This window comes from Orcinus orca, chromosome 21 (genome assembly GCF_937001465.1).
Source record: "Orcinus orca chromosome 21, mOrcOrc1.1, whole genome shotgun sequence".
NCBI lineage: Eukaryota > Metazoa > Chordata > Mammalia > Artiodactyla > Delphinidae > Orcinus > Orcinus orca.
Genome location: NC_064579.1, coordinates 17,644,091 through 17,659,621, shown reverse-complemented (window position 1 = coordinate 17,659,621; position 15,531 = coordinate 17,644,091). Strand labels below are relative to the sequence as shown.

The window sequence follows — 15,531 nt, the reverse complement described above, 5'->3', positions numbered from 1 at the left end:
CCTCACTTCTAAGCTTACTCAATGAAATCCTATAATCCCTCTGTCTCAGTTAAAATAGAGGAGATTCCCAGTGCCAGCAAGTTGTACAGATTTCAAGGCAGGTGAGTTTATTTACCCTGTTAGACAGAATTGTACAGGTCCCCCCGCCTTCCACATGTGGCTACAGCTCAACTCAAGTTCCAACAATGCCTGGGTCTTTTCAACTCCAGTCCCCTTCCTTTCCAATTCCACATGCTCTTCTTTGGGTTGGCCCTGAGAGGCATGACCGACTGCTCTGAATCAGGCAGGTTGGTGTGGACAATACACCTTCAGCAAAGTTCTCCCCAGTTCCCAAATAATGCTTGTCTACTATTGGGGGAAGGTCAAGCAGAGACTTTAAATCCTGAAAACATCCCCCTCATTAGTCAGAACCCAAATTTTAGAACTGGAAGGGCCTTAATGATTATTTTGCTCAGTGTTAACTACTCATCTTTCTTATATGTATGTATTTATTTATTCGTAGTAAGCAAAAATCCCACTTGTATTTTGGTTATTTCAGCATTTAAAAATACACATATAAGATCAGATGGAAACAATTTTTGTAGTGTATTTTTTAATGTCATTAGATCAATCCCTTATTACCTGGTGTACTCAGAATCATCACAGAGGACAATACTGAGAGAATTTTTTTTTCACTACCGAACATTAGCTTTCTGATTTATTAAGTAGAAAAATCAGTGCTTCTTGTGTGCTTCTCCATGGAAACAGATAACCTTCTAAAACTATCTCCCGGGGTTAGCAGCTACATGTTGAGTACCAAATGACCAGGGCACTTACAACAGAGCACATATAACATATTTAAAAATTAAACCAATATTTCTAGGTTCATGTAAATTATCTGACACTTCTATAGTACTCCAGAGAAAGGTACAAAGCTATAATTCCAACCTTTGTGTTTACGATGCTCATCAGTATAGAATTTACAGTGTCACACTTGAAGGGATGAATTAAAAGATTTAAAACAACATTAGCACCAGCAGTAATTACTGCAGTCGAGCAATGAGTTGCAGTATCTATTAAAACATGCAAAGATATTAAACTATTCACTGACTCACCCTTCTGTACTGGGTATTGAAGGGTGAGTCAGTATTTTCTTTTATAACTTCACTGTCATATATTCATGAGGTAAACTTCTCACACACACAATCTTTCTTTGATCTCAGCGTGAATTACAGTATGCCTTGTTCCTCTTACTTGCAGCAAATCATACCCTTACTCTGTACTGCATTTACCAACAGCACTAGCACAGCCCGCCGGACAGTAATTGCAGTGATAGTACCTATATTCAGTTGCAGCAAAAGCAAATTTGACATAGTTGTAAACTGGCAGGTCACAGATGAAAGACGGGCCCTACTACTGCTTAAGGCACAGTATAAGAGCACAATAGTATACAAGTACCACCTAATTCTAACTAGATGTATTCATTAATGTAAACAGGAAGTTCTACATAATTGTGTACAGAACTAAGGCAGTCATCAATACTTGGACTGAGTCTCTTTCTCCGCTCAGTGTGTGAGTTGCATCTCATGTTTCCTACTTGTATCTCTCCACCAATTAATGTGCTGATTTTTGTTTTCTGTTCCTGAAACCACTGTCACTTACTCTAGATCTGCAGGCAAAACAAATACCCTGATATTCATTCATGAATTGTGTTCACTGCCTGTGCTGTGTATAAGGACCTAGCTCATGATTAACACCAGGGGATACTGATGCATCCACAGACACAGGTATGTTTCCTCGACTTCTCCCCACCAGCTCATGCCACCAGCTCATGTTTACCCAGTATATGTACCATTTAAACTCATATCATGTTGTTCTTTAAAAAGATAAAATTTCCACCAGTTATCATTAGTGCTCTGGTTACCCAAAAATTGTTGTTGAATTTTAGACTACGTACAGTAGGCCAGCAGCTCTCAACATTTCTGCCTTGGCCGTACCTGATGGCCGGTGTTCTCATGAGGGACACAGTCCCTAGGAATGAAGAAAGCTACTGCATGGGCAAAATGGAGTTACTCACAATTCCCTGACCACCAGCTTTCCTGCTGCACTGTGAAAGGGCAAGGTAGTTAAAAACTACTCCAGTGACATTGAATATGGACCTCACAGACACTTCCAGAGACCTTCAAGTTTAGATATGTTTACAAGGGTATATACAGGCTTCTCTGGAATCACAGTTCCATCAAAATCACCTGCTCCAAGAAAACAGCATGGCGGGCCTCAAAAATTAAACACAAAATTACCATATAATCCAACAATTCCACTTCTGGGTATATACCCAAAGAACTGAAATCAGAGACTTGAACACGTATTTGCAGACGAATATTCACAGCAGCACTATACACAATAACCAAAAGGTGGAAACCACCAAAATGTTCACCAACAAATGAACAGATAAACAAAATGTGGTATATAATACAATGGAATATTATAGATGATTAGGAATGAAATTCTGACGCATGCTACAACATGGATAAACCTTAAAGACATATGCTTACGTGAAATAAACAGACACAGAAAGACAAATACATGGTTCCACATATATGAGGTACCGAGAATAGTCAAAGTCATAGAAACAGAAAGCAGAATGGTGGGTGCCAGGGGATGGGGGAAAAGGAGAATGGGGAATTATTGCTTACTGGATGCAGAGTGTCATCTGGGGAAGATTAAAAATGGCTGGAGGTGGATGGTGGTGGTGGTTGCACAGCAGTGGGAATGTACTCAATGCCACTGAACTGCACACTTAAAACGCAGTCAAAATGGTAAACGGGTACAATGGCAAAATTTTATGCTACATATATTTTACCACAATCAAAACATTTAAAAATCACCTGCTCCAGAGACTATTCTCAAACCACAAATTAAACTAATATTCACCTGTAGCTAAAGTTTTCTTTCTCATCTCTGGTTATTTCTACAATGAAGGATTTTTGTTGTTTGATCTTTTCAAGAAAGTAAGCTCAGAAGTGGTGAGTAAAGAAAAACAAAGCTTTGTTGAGATGCAGATGTCTAGCTAGGCATTTCCACTGAAGTGGTTCATTCATGAGTCTTCCCAGATTCTCAGTGTCTGATATTCAGAAGAACACCTAGGCAAAATTACAAATTCCACACCTCCTGGGCCTTTTTCAGTGAATGAATGCAAAATCCAAAGACTTCAAGGGTCTTGGGTATTTTTGGATATTGACTGCATACATGTATCCATCTCAGATTGACAGCTTCAAATTAAAGTTAAATTACGTACAGCATACTCTATTTAAGAAGGCTAGGGCAAGAAAGTCTTTCTCTTTTGTAATCTAAAATGGGTAAAAATTTTAGCATTATAAGGGGAGATTTTAGTTAGCTGAAAACTTGTAAAATGGAATGTAGCATCTCTGGGCAATGCTGGCTAAGTTTGAGCACTTCCTGCAAATGCATTTCACTCATTTTTTTACTGATTATTTTATACTTATATATTAGGGCAAATATTTTGCATATTCTAAATTGTTCTTAATCTTTTAACTTTTCAAATGGGTTATAAAATTAATGTTGTCATCTAAATCCTTATTATAGATGATTACATTTCAATATTCAGAAAGAAAAAAAAAGAGTCATTTGATTATTATATTTGTGTATTAGTTCACTAGGGCTGCCATAACAAAGTACCACAGACTGGGTGCCTTAAATGACAGAAATTTGTCTTCTCACAATTCTGGAGGCCAGAAATCTAAGATCAAGATTTAGCAGGTTTGGTTTCTTCCAATGCCTCTCTCCTTGGCTGACTTCTTGTGTCTTCACGTGGTCTTCCCTCTACATGTGTGTGTCCAAATTTCCTCCAATCATCTGGTATTATGACTCATTCTAATGACCTAATTTTAATTTAATTACCTCTTTAAAGGCTCTATCTCCAAATACAGTCAGGTTCTGAGGTACTGGGGGTTAGGACTTCAACATATGAAATGGGGGGGGGGAGGGTACAACTTGGCCCATAATAATTTGAAACCATAAAAATATTACAAACTCGTTTATGAACATCTGAGTGATCAAATAATAAAAAGCTAAGCAGGTAAGTCTCTCATAAAGGATTCATGTTCTTTGAAGCGTGAAATGTCTACTGCGATCACAAAAGGCTCAATTAAAACAAGTTCAGTGGGCATCCATTCATTTAAGAAAAGTATGTCTTGAATGCTACTCTGTGTCAGGCATCAGGGTTACTACTGTAACCAGTCATGGTTACTGCTCTCATGAAATTTTCTACAGGTAATCTTCAGATAATAAGAAAGTTAAGCTTGTCTAATAGAATAAGGTCTTTTTAATGTGGATTGAAGGAATCCAGATATCCCAGCAACTCACACACTGGTGTATGTGTTTCATTTTGGTAAAACTTTTAAAATTAAATTCGGGGGTCTTCAGAGCATAGTCAGTAACAAATTAAAACAAGAGTTCCGGGCTTCCCTGGTGGCACAGTGGTTGAGAGTCCACCTGCCGAAGCAGGGGACACGGGTTCGTGCCTCGGTCCGGGAAGATCCCACATGCCGCGGAGCGGCTGGGCCCGTGAGCCATGGCCGCTGAGCCTGCGTGTCCGGAGCCTGTGCTCCGCAACGGGAGAGGCCACAACAGTGAGAGGCCCGCATACCGCAAAAAAAAAAACAAGAGTTCAATCTCACATTGTTAAATTCTCAGTCCTTATTTTACTTAACATATGAGCTTATCTGTCAACATCGATTGCTCCCTCCTCCTTGACACCTTCTCCTCCCCAGGCTTCAGGACCCCATATTCTCTTAGTTTTCCTCCACTTCACTAGTTGTCCCTTCTCAGTCTTCCTTGCTGGTTCCTACTCATCTCCTCAACTCTCAGTGCTGGTCATCTTTGGTCCTCGTCTCTGCTCAATTTACGTTCACTCTCTTGTTGGGACAAATGTATCCGATGTTAAGTCTTTAAATCAATTTAAACGCTGAGGACTCCCAAATTTACTCCTCCCGTCCAGACTCTCTTCTCAATGCCAAACTCATCTACACAACTGCTCACTCGGCATCTCTGCTTCCATGTCCACATACCACTGCTGATCTACGGTCACCCCATCCCCACCCAGCTCCGCTCTACCTACATCTTGTGCATCTCAGCTCATTTCCATTCGTCCAGTTGTTCAGGCCAAAACACTGGAATCGACTGGCTCCTTCCTTTCTTTGACAACTCCCAAATGTCTGTCAGGAAATCCTGTTGTCTCTAAAAATAAATGCAGAAGCTGGCAACCTCTCTCCCTTCCCACTGTCCCCACCATGGTCTGACACATCATCATTTCTCACCTGGATTGATGAAGTAGATAGCCCAGAGTACGCAGCAGCCAGGATGATCTCTTTAAACGTAAGTCACAGCACGTCACTGTGCTACTCAGCACTCTGCCACGGATCCCTGTTTCACCCGAAGTAAAGCCAAAATCCTCACAATGGCCTATGAGGTCCCATAATCTGTACCTTTTCTGCACCTCTCTGACCTTGTCACCTACGTCCCTTCCCCCTGCTCACACCCCTCCAGCCAAAATGACCTTGTTCCTCCTCTAACATGCTCACACACTCCTGCCTCAGGGCCTCCATACTGACGGTTCCCTCCGCCTGAGGTGCATTTCTTCCCAGTGCAAGCATGGTTCAATCCCTCAGCATCTTTGAGTCATTGCTTAAATTCCTTGACCATCCCACCACACACACACACACACACACACACACACACACACACACACACAGACGCATGGATAAAAAGATGTGGTCTATATATACAATGGAATATAGCTTGGCCATAAAAAAGAATGAAATCTTGCCATTTGCAGCAACATGGATGGACCTAGGGTGCATTATGCTAAGTGAAATAAATCAGACAGAGAAAGACAAATACTATGTGATTTCACTTATATGTAGTATCTAAAAAACAAAACAAATGAACAACACAACTAAACAGTTCTAGATACAGAGAACAAACAAGTGGTTGATAGAGGGGAGGTTGGTGGGGGGAGGAGAGAAATAGGTGGGGGAGATTAAGAGGTCCAAACTCCCAGTTGCAAAATAAATGAGTCATGAGTACGCAAAGTACAGTGTGGGGAATATAGTCAGTAATTATGTAATATCTTTGAATGGTGACAGATGACAACTAGACTTATTATGGTGATCTAAAAACTAAAAAAGGAAAACTTCCACTGGCATTCCCCATCATTTCTGCTCTGCTTTTTTGCTTTGTTGTCATGATACTTAGGAGCCTCTAACACATTATATAAGCTACTGTGTCTCTTGTTCTTCCTATCCTCCAACTAGAATGTAAACTCTAAGAGCCATTAATATATATATATATATTTTTTTTTTTTGCGGTACGTGGGCCTCTCACTGCTGTGGCCTCTCCCGTTGCGGAGCACAGGCTCCGGAAGCGCAGGCTCAGCGGCCATGGCTCACGGGCCCAGCCACTCCGCGGCATGTGGGATCTTCCTGGACAGGGGCACGAACCCATGTCCCCTGCATCGGCGGGCGGACTCTCAACCACTGCGCCACCAGGGAAGCCCAACAAATATTTCTGAATGAATGAACAAATTAGGGAGGTACTCAATAAATTATGGATGGTTTGAAATGCATTCTATTCTTGGATTTTAAAATTGCTTGCTAAAATGCAAGTTTATGGGGGCCTCCAAATGAATCACTGCTCTCCACCCCCTCCAACCTACATACAGCTCTCAGTTGTGCATATCTTAGTTTTTAGTATGTCCTAGTCCTGGAATAAGCTGCATTTCATTAAAAATATGCTATAATTAAAACCTTGATTAATTCCAGCTGGTCTCTGCCCTGCATCCCTTCACATTAATGGACCTCCCTGGAGGTGTCCTGTATAATCACTAGTCATAGTTAAGCACATAAATCCCTTACTGTCTTTCTTCCTACAACATGTCACATGGAGTTGGCCACCAAGTAAAAACCCTGGTCACAAATTAGTCCCTGCAATTCAGAGCAGGCTCGGGACTTACAGTTTGAGGTTTATAACACTGAAATCTTTTTCTCCGGCGGTAAATGGTACCAGGTGTCTCTCATTAGGGCTCAGCATCAGCTGTTTTGGAGCAGGCTGTTTTTCCCACTACCATATTCCCAATGTGAATTACATGGACATTACAGAGACTGTACTTTACGTTGCACCATCTCTCACATCCCTACCAATTTGGTGAAAAGCCACACTTCAGATTCAGCCACCTACTACCTCTCCTGAGATGACCTTTGGACCCCCAAAACCATAGGGACACAGTCTGGTCTGGGTTTTCAGTCACCTCATTCTAAACATACTCATTCAAATACAGTGAAAATCCACTTTTTACATAATGCAATAAACAGAGTCAGAAATTTAATTGTATCTATATATATGAGAAAATAGATAAGCATTACAAAGCATTCTGGTCTGCCAAATTTCACCTAGTTATAATCAAATAAATCTGTAAAGTTCTTGTAAATACACGAGCTGCTTTTTACAAGGACTGTTGCTATTATAAGATGACCATGAAGATAAGCAAATTACCTTGAAACTATTGTACTCTTTGGGTACTTGGCTTTAAAGGATGTAGAGAAAAAAGGTTTTTTGATTATTGCTTGGCGTTTATTTTACTGAAGAACTGATCTGGACCATTCTGTTCCTTTAGGGTGGCGATGCTAGTGAATAAATCCAGAGGTCAAAATACTTTATAGCAGGAAAGCTTAACTGACACTACATGAGGAGAAATTTCAGGATACCATGGAGAAATACTGGCAAAGAAATAAAGCTCAGTGATCTGTAAAAGCACTTCTCTTTCATTTGCATTTAAAAATGTAATCAACAACATATCTAAAATGAACTACCATCAATATGCATTTTTTAGAGTGCAGAGAAGCGCTAAGATGATAAATGCAGCAGATAGTTTTGCTCCAGTGTCTCCCAAATAAAAATGGATTTTTAACATTTCTGGCACAAATATTTAAAATTGAATTTAAAAGTCATAGTCAGATGAAAAGTCAAATTAGGAAAAATGCTACACAAACGTTTCAAATGTGATTTAATTTTGAACGGAAAAATTTCAGGCAATCATAGCCAGTTACTTTATTGCTAACATATGCTTCTTAAGAAATCAGGTCATCTACTTCCTCCCAGCTGCCCTCACCCCACCCCCTGCCCTGCAAATTCCATCCTTTTCCATTCTCAGCATTTGACTGAGATAACAATTAAGATAACATAAAATTACCCTTAAAAGAATTAGAGAAAAATATTTCAACAATGTTTAATGGACTATTAAAGAAATTAATTCAATTATGTTATGCTTTTATTATTAATTCTCTGGTATATATCTACATGGTAATATAAAATCGTAGGCTTCCACATACTATTAAGACTATCTTTCTAAACAATCTTTGTAAAACTGCCCAACGGAGAACATTAAGAACCTATGGCAAATCTATCATTTTGCAAGTAAGATGAGATAGTATTTCTCCAGTCATGACAATGTTGCAGTCTCAGGGGACCCACGAACTCACCACTTCCTAGAGGAAAGAAGGCTGAGCAATGTGATACAACAGTCAAAATGCATGAAATCAGCAGTATAAATTACAACATGTAAGTCCTGGTTCCATTTTTCTGAGAAGAAAAACCACAAATTTTCCATCAAGATGAAAAAGAAAAACAAACGAAGCAAACAAAGTCCACTGAGAATCTTCTCACTGAGAACGCTCCATCTATACTAATCTCTGGAATATTTGTCTTCTTGGCTTGTTTGGTTTTTGTCCTCCTGGCACTTCTTCCTACCACGGAGGCCAAAGGGATCCAACACCTGCTCTTGCTAAATAAACCCTGTTGCCTGGGATGTGGGCACAACAACAGCTCAGCCAGCTGATGCTCCCAGAACCATCTTTATGGAGTCCCAGGGCGCAGGGATGGCTCCAGGGCTTGGGATGGCTGGCCACTAGGGCGGCAGCTCCTTCCAAGGGCATGACGTCAGCTCTGCTTCACCCACCTTCTCTTGGTTTCTGCTCATTTTCTAAGCTAGGTTCTCCAGTCTTCCCATGGATTCAATGAGGTGTGTTCAGGAAGTTCTCACATTTACTCACCAAGCCACAGGCCCTAAGCTGAGAGCACAGTAAAAGTTGCCCAAGCATTGGGTAAGAAATGAGGCAACTGAAACAACCACGTGGTACGTAGCTGAGGCAAAAATTGCTGGTCATAATCTCGCTCTGAGATATTTTTATGTGGTAGATTGATAACATGATTAGACAGTCATCACTAGTGAAGTGCTCTCCATCAGCTCTTCTTACCTGCTGTACTGATCATTCTGATTTAACACTGGTACAGCAACCAACTCACAGGCTCCCAGGACTGGGAAGGTTCATTTTCCATTTCTCCTTCCTGCCCCTGTGCCATGGGAGCCGCATTTTGAAAGTTACCAACCCTTCTCCTCATGCACAAGCTGGAGGGAAGGCTTCAGTTTTGTTCTGTTTTGTTTTTCCAGAGGCAATTTTTCCCCTTAGCTGTGAGGAAAAGATGTCTATTCAGTTCTCCTCTAAATCATCTCTGTGGGGAAAAAGTGCCTAGCACATAACAAAGGTTCAATAAACACTTTTGAATGAACCCTGCTCAAACCCCTCTGAAGCTGGCCTCTTTCTAACCTTGCAGAAATGCACCTTCTCTAGAGACAATTATCTTGACTTAAGAAACCATCCCTTCAGCTTCTGCTTAACTACTGGAAACACTTGAGCAAGCATTTAATTTGATGGCATGGACACAGCATTCTCAGTAAGCATTTGAAAGTAAACTTTTATTCTCCACAACAAACTTTAAATTGAGTTTGGACTTCTAGACCCTCTTCTCTTACCTATTTACTTTATACAATTGTTTCATAAAAATCAAAGACATTAATTCATTAGACTTTTAGTGAGCACCTCTGCATGCTAAGTACCATGGTAACTGCGTTACCTATGTCATGTCATCTCTGATAGGATTTAATAGCAAACAGTAATGCTGCATTGTCCAATATACAAATTAAAAAGTTTTCTGACACACTAAATGGAACCAAGAAAGCATTAAGCAGAGGCTTTTTTTCTCCTTTCCCACTGACCATTTATATTAAAGTCAAATGGTACACAGGTCAAGAATTTGGAGTATATCACATTTTATACATTTGAATTTTAGATTTGAAGAAATGTTGAGTTCTTATCCCTCTATTTAGACAATTAAAAATCTTGAAAGTATTTGATAATATCAAGAAAAGTTAAAGAACTAATATATTTTAAATCAACTGTCAACAAGAAATAATTTCTAAGTATTTAGGCATTAAACATTCAGCATGTGCACATCTTCTACGGATGTGCTTTCTGTGTCATTTAAAACTATTTTAATAATTATAGACTTGTAACACTTGTATTCTCAAGATCGTTTGTCGTCAGTAGTTTTTTCTAAAAAAGTTTTAATGTCCTGCATAATTTAAAAAAATGATAGTTTACCAATAACAAAAACACAGTTCTTTCTCTGTAGGGCTCAAATTCATTTCATGATGGAAAACAACTTAGAGCCCCATTCAGTCTCCATCCTTGAACATGCAATGGCCTTGAATTAATGGTAGATCATAACAGAATCCACGTATGAGGTTTTATATGTTTTATCCTTAAAGATATCCTTAAAAGAAGGAAAACGTAATTTTCTATCTCCTAAACTGATCCCTAAGTATGTAGACTAATCTTATAATTCTTGAACATCTTCAATAATCACTGTGGAATACAAGAGGTTGCAGTCATTTCTGAGAGGTGTTTATTAATAAGAAAGACTGCAAAACCATGAGTAAAACCCCAATATTCTAATGGTCTAACTTCTAACATAATCCAGGGTCAGCAATCTATTGCCCAAGGGCCGTCTGGCCTGCTGACTATTTTTATAAATAAAGTTTTATTGGAACACAGTCACACCCATTTGTTAAATTATCTAAAGTTGCTTTTGTGCTACAACAGTAGTGTTGAGTGGTTGTAACTATCTGGCCCAAACTATAAACCCTTTGAAAATTCTGAAATCATTATATAAAGGCTGTTTCCCTTACTTTCAGAGCTGTGTTAACTCTTACTAAACAACAACAATAAAGTTTAATGAACTTGCTAAAGGACTTCATTGGGCTAGAGAGATTCGGTGAGGGGTTTGCAAGGAAAGGGAGACATTTTAACATTTGTACCACAGAAGCTGAAGTCACATTGGTTGATTTGGAAAAAGGACATAGAACTGGTAGCAACTCTTGGACATTTAATGTCTGCATCTACAAATGCCAGAGAGAGTTGGCCTAAATGACCTTTAAGCTTTGCAATCTTCATGATTCTCTGAAATGACTTCAGTAAATCCATAAGCAAACTCAGAACCACATGAGCACACGACTTAATAATAAATGTTTCATGGCACCTGCCTAAGGTGAAGGCAGGGAAGGAATACATTTTAGAAAAGTGGAAACCAAAATTATTAAACAAGGGTATGTGGAGCTTTCTGGTACTATTCTCGAAACTCTTCTGTAACTTTGAAATTATTATCAAATTAAAAGGTATAAAAATAGTTAAAACAACTTTAAATGTTAGCACTTAAAAGGGAAAACTTCAGTCACCGTATTCCACAAAGTTAACACAATGACTGCCATAATGGATCTGGAAAACACATACGCCATGCTTAGTATGTTCCCTGAACCAAGCACGCCTGCAGATTACCATCATTCCCTGTGTTCTGCATCCTAATTACCCACCTTACAGATTTTACCCTTTGAATTTATCTTACTTTATGGAAAATGAGCTAACTAGTAATTAAAGGGATCCAAAGACAGATAAGACACAAAAGAAGCTGGAGTGGAGAGAGTAGTAGGAGGCAGAAGGAGGGAATAGAAGAGATCAGTTAATCAATTAACTAGATAAACATGTTCTGAAATGAGCACACATAGCAGCAGCTCTATTTTATCTCTTCTTTGGTAGACGAGGAAGGAAACTAACCCCAAATACTTGACTCTCATACAATATATGTACATCCCGTATATTTTTTATGTACACATATTCCAAAAAGAGATATGAGTTTATTTTTTCTAAATACAAACACTAAGCAAACATTATGCTAATTGAAAAAGTGCCTAGAGAGCCACACACATCCACATCGTTAAATATAGAAACTAACTGTAATGAGAATCATTATCTCCAGTTTCCAAGGATACCAGGGTAAGCACTACTCCTAAACTGCAGTTAATTCAGCAAAGGCCACAAAGTAATTTATATTCAGGGTCATCTCTGCTGACAGCAGATACAGAAGGAAGGCCAGGGTAAACCGCCCTGTTTTTCTATTCTGTTTGTTACTCACTCTAATTCCCAACCCCCAACCCCCATCCCCTGGTCCCAACCCTGGCCAATGTTTTATGGGTAAAATTTGGAAAATCTGATGGTAAACAGCAACTTCCAAGAGAAACAGAATCCACAAAGGGCAGGGCCGTCAGAGATGCGAATAATGCTGGGGGGTTGGGAAGGCTGGCATTCCTCTTTGCTTTGTCTGTGAAAAGGAGAGAAGCCTGCTTTTGTGTGCCTGCCACACCAGTGGCCCCCTTTCCCAGTGCCTGTAAGGGAACTGTACAGTTAATTTCAACTTCCCACCCAACCAAGGCTATCCAAGCTTTTAGAGCTTACCCCTCCTAAACTGTCACAGCGTCTAGAATCAAATTCATTTTCAATTTTCTCTGTCTTCTTGACTCTACGATCTAGACGTTTCATACGATTACTTACAACTTGTTTCTATAGCTTTAATATAAAAACTACTTTCTGACAACTTCAGAGAGATTGCCTCTGAATTATTTTGTTCTTGTTGTTTATTCAAGGCTATTTATTGCTTTCAACATGACACGCATTGTACCAGGTGAGGGAGGCAGTGATGAGAAATGATATGAGACTTCACTTTTGATCTCCAGGGAAAGTATCAAAAACAGGCCATGTCACTTAGGCAGTTTAAAAAGAGGCGTTCCCCTCTCAAATTTTCACTTACTAAAATAGTGATGTGGATTTCATGGATACTTTAGATTTATCTTAAACTTACAGAAATTAAAATAAAAAAATATAAAATATATATAAATAATATTCAGATAAAACAGCGGTTTTCCATTTAGTTCCTCCCCCATCACCTGTCCACTCAATACGGTAAGACATACTATGTAGAACTCAGCTGGGACAGAGATAATTGTAAGGGAAGAAAAGCTCTCCCAGCCTTCATGTGTTTCTTCCTGATGGGCATGAGACTGCATCAGGCTAAGCTTCTTATCTTAATGTGATAACGTAGGCAAATAAATTGCCTGTTTTGATAACTGAGGTCTTCTGAGACTTTCCTCTTTTGCACCAGTTACAGTAATTGAAACTGCTCACTGCTTCTCTTTAAGAGAAGGAATGAAATACAACAAACGTTTCTAATAGTTATGTAACATTTCAGTATACCTCAATAAGGCAAGTTGTTTTAATATTAACAGTTAATACAAAAAGTACGTTTCTGAAAATTTTTTCCTGTACATTTTTGATAACTTGAATGCTACATACTCAGTTGCACTGTCTTGATGATTTCGGTACCCAATCCTTCTTTTTTTTAAAAAAGCTACTTTTGTACTGAAATATTGTTTCTAAATTCAATAAACAATATAGTAATAATATCAATTTTTAAAACTATATGAAATGGGAAGTTAGTCTCAATTCTGTTAAAAGTTTTGCCAGTAATTATTTTGGTGTATTATTCTGACACCTATTATTTCTCACAAGGGGCAACATTTTGAGGTAAGATGGCTTCAGAGAAGATTCTATGACTGAATCTTGCAGCTTGCAAAACACTTAAATTGAGAAGGTTCAACTAAACAGGCCACCGTTTAACCTTTCTCCTGGCCTCACGGGAAGCTAATGCTCCGGAGGGCGAAAACACAAAACACAAAAAGCGTTCACAAGTCACTGGCAGAAAGGTCATCCTCTGGTTTATCACCTTTTCTGATAACACAGATGAGTTTTCACAAAACCTCTAAGGTAGAAACCGGCTTACATTAAGAAACAGAATTGTATTCCCTAATCGTGCGCAATCAACTTTTTTTCTTCTCATCTTCAGCGCTGCAAATACCCCATCCAACCGATTCTGGAGCCTAAAACTTGGACTGGAGCCACCTGGCTCTCCGGATGAAGAAACATCAGATGGTCGCCTCCTTTCTTCCTTCTATTATTCTAACATGTAAATTACGGTCTCGCGTACTGCATGTATCTTCGAAAATACTTTATAGTAGCTGACCACCCACCCACCTCCACTTCACTAGCAAGTGTCCAATTGGCAACGCTCAAAGATCATAAAGGCAGCAAAAACGCCCCTGCGGACTGTCACAAATTTTTAAAAAGTGGATTAAGGACAACCAGAAACGGGCAGCTCTGACACGCGAGGCCACCGTCCCCCGCGCCGGTCTGGCGCAGCTCAGATCCTGGGCCCAGCTCGGAGCCCTCCAGCCTCCAGCGCAGCCTCTCCGGGCCTCACCCCTCGGCGGAGGCTGGGGCGGCGGACACCGCCGTTGTCCCGGGTGCCGGCCTGCCGAGGGCGGGGGTGGCTGGGCTGCGCGAGCGTCCGGGTGGAGGTAACACCGTAGCCGGAGAGTTGCGAGGGGAAGGCGACGGTAGCGCGAGTGGAGGGAGGCTGCCGCGAGGTTGTTTTCGGCCGCGGCACCGGCCGAGAAACAGCCAGTTGGCGGCGCACGGGGCGCGACAGACTCCGGGGTGGGGAGAGCGGGCGCGCGGCGCCGCGCGCTCGGCGTCCCGGCGTCCCGGGACTGTCGAGTGGGCGGCGGAGGGGGCGAGGGGCGAGCGCAGAGGCCGCTGAGTGGCCGGGCCGGCCCTCCGGGGGCGGGGGGAGGACCGAGCGAGGGCGGGCACGCACTCACCTATGCACAGCTGGATGGCGTAGGCGTAGTAGGACCAGCCGAGCAGGAGGCTGATGAACACCACGGGGATCCAGTACAGGACCCGCCGGCACCGCCGCCTGACGCTGCCCGGGCCCGAGGGCGCCATCTTCCAGCCGCATCCACCTGCCCAGCTCCGCCGCCGCCTCCGCCGCTGCCCGCGGGCCTGGCTCCGGGGCTGGCTGGCCGCGCCCGGCGTCCCCGGCGGGACGGGCCCGGGGACGGCGGCCGGTTGCGCCGCGGCCACTGCCGCCGCCGTGGCGCTAACTCCCCATCCCGCAGCCCCGAGTCGGCGCCGCGGACTCCCGGCTCCTCCGTCCGGCGGAGGCGGTGGCTGCGAGAGGACGGCGCGGAGAAGGCGGACGGTGAGGAGGCGGAGGCGGAGGCGGAGGCTGAGGAGGTCCGGGAGGAGGAGGCGGCGGAAGCCTCCGCCCCGCCTCCGCGCGTCCCGCCCGCGCCCCAGCCCCCCCGCGGCCGCCTGCCCGGCGCGGCCCGCTGCGCCCCCCGGCGGCCTCTCGCGGCGCTCCGGGCCGTCCCCGCTGCGCCCCGGGGCCTCGCGCCCTCGTCGCTGG

The 15,531-nt window shown here is 42.0% G+C and overlaps 1 protein-coding gene across 3 annotated transcripts in view; it reads right to left on the bottom strand.

Annotated features, from left to right (window-relative positions):
• ZDHHC2 (zinc finger DHHC-type palmitoyltransferase 2) overlaps window positions 1–15,226 on the bottom strand; it is a 67,755-nt gene extending 52,529 nt beyond the window's left edge. For 2 of the 3 annotated variants that reach the window (XM_004277195.4, XM_033400639.2), the window contains exon 1: window positions 14,942–15,211. In XM_004277195.4, coding sequence (XP_004277243.1) covers window positions 14,942–15,068 — 127 coding nt within the window. In that variant the 5' untranslated portion in view covers window positions 15,069–15,211. Of the gene's footprint in view, window positions 1–14,941 lie in introns of all 3 variants that reach the window. The other variant, XM_049704143.1, reaches the window with a different exon arrangement.
• Window positions 15,227–15,531: the final 305 nt, after the last annotated feature.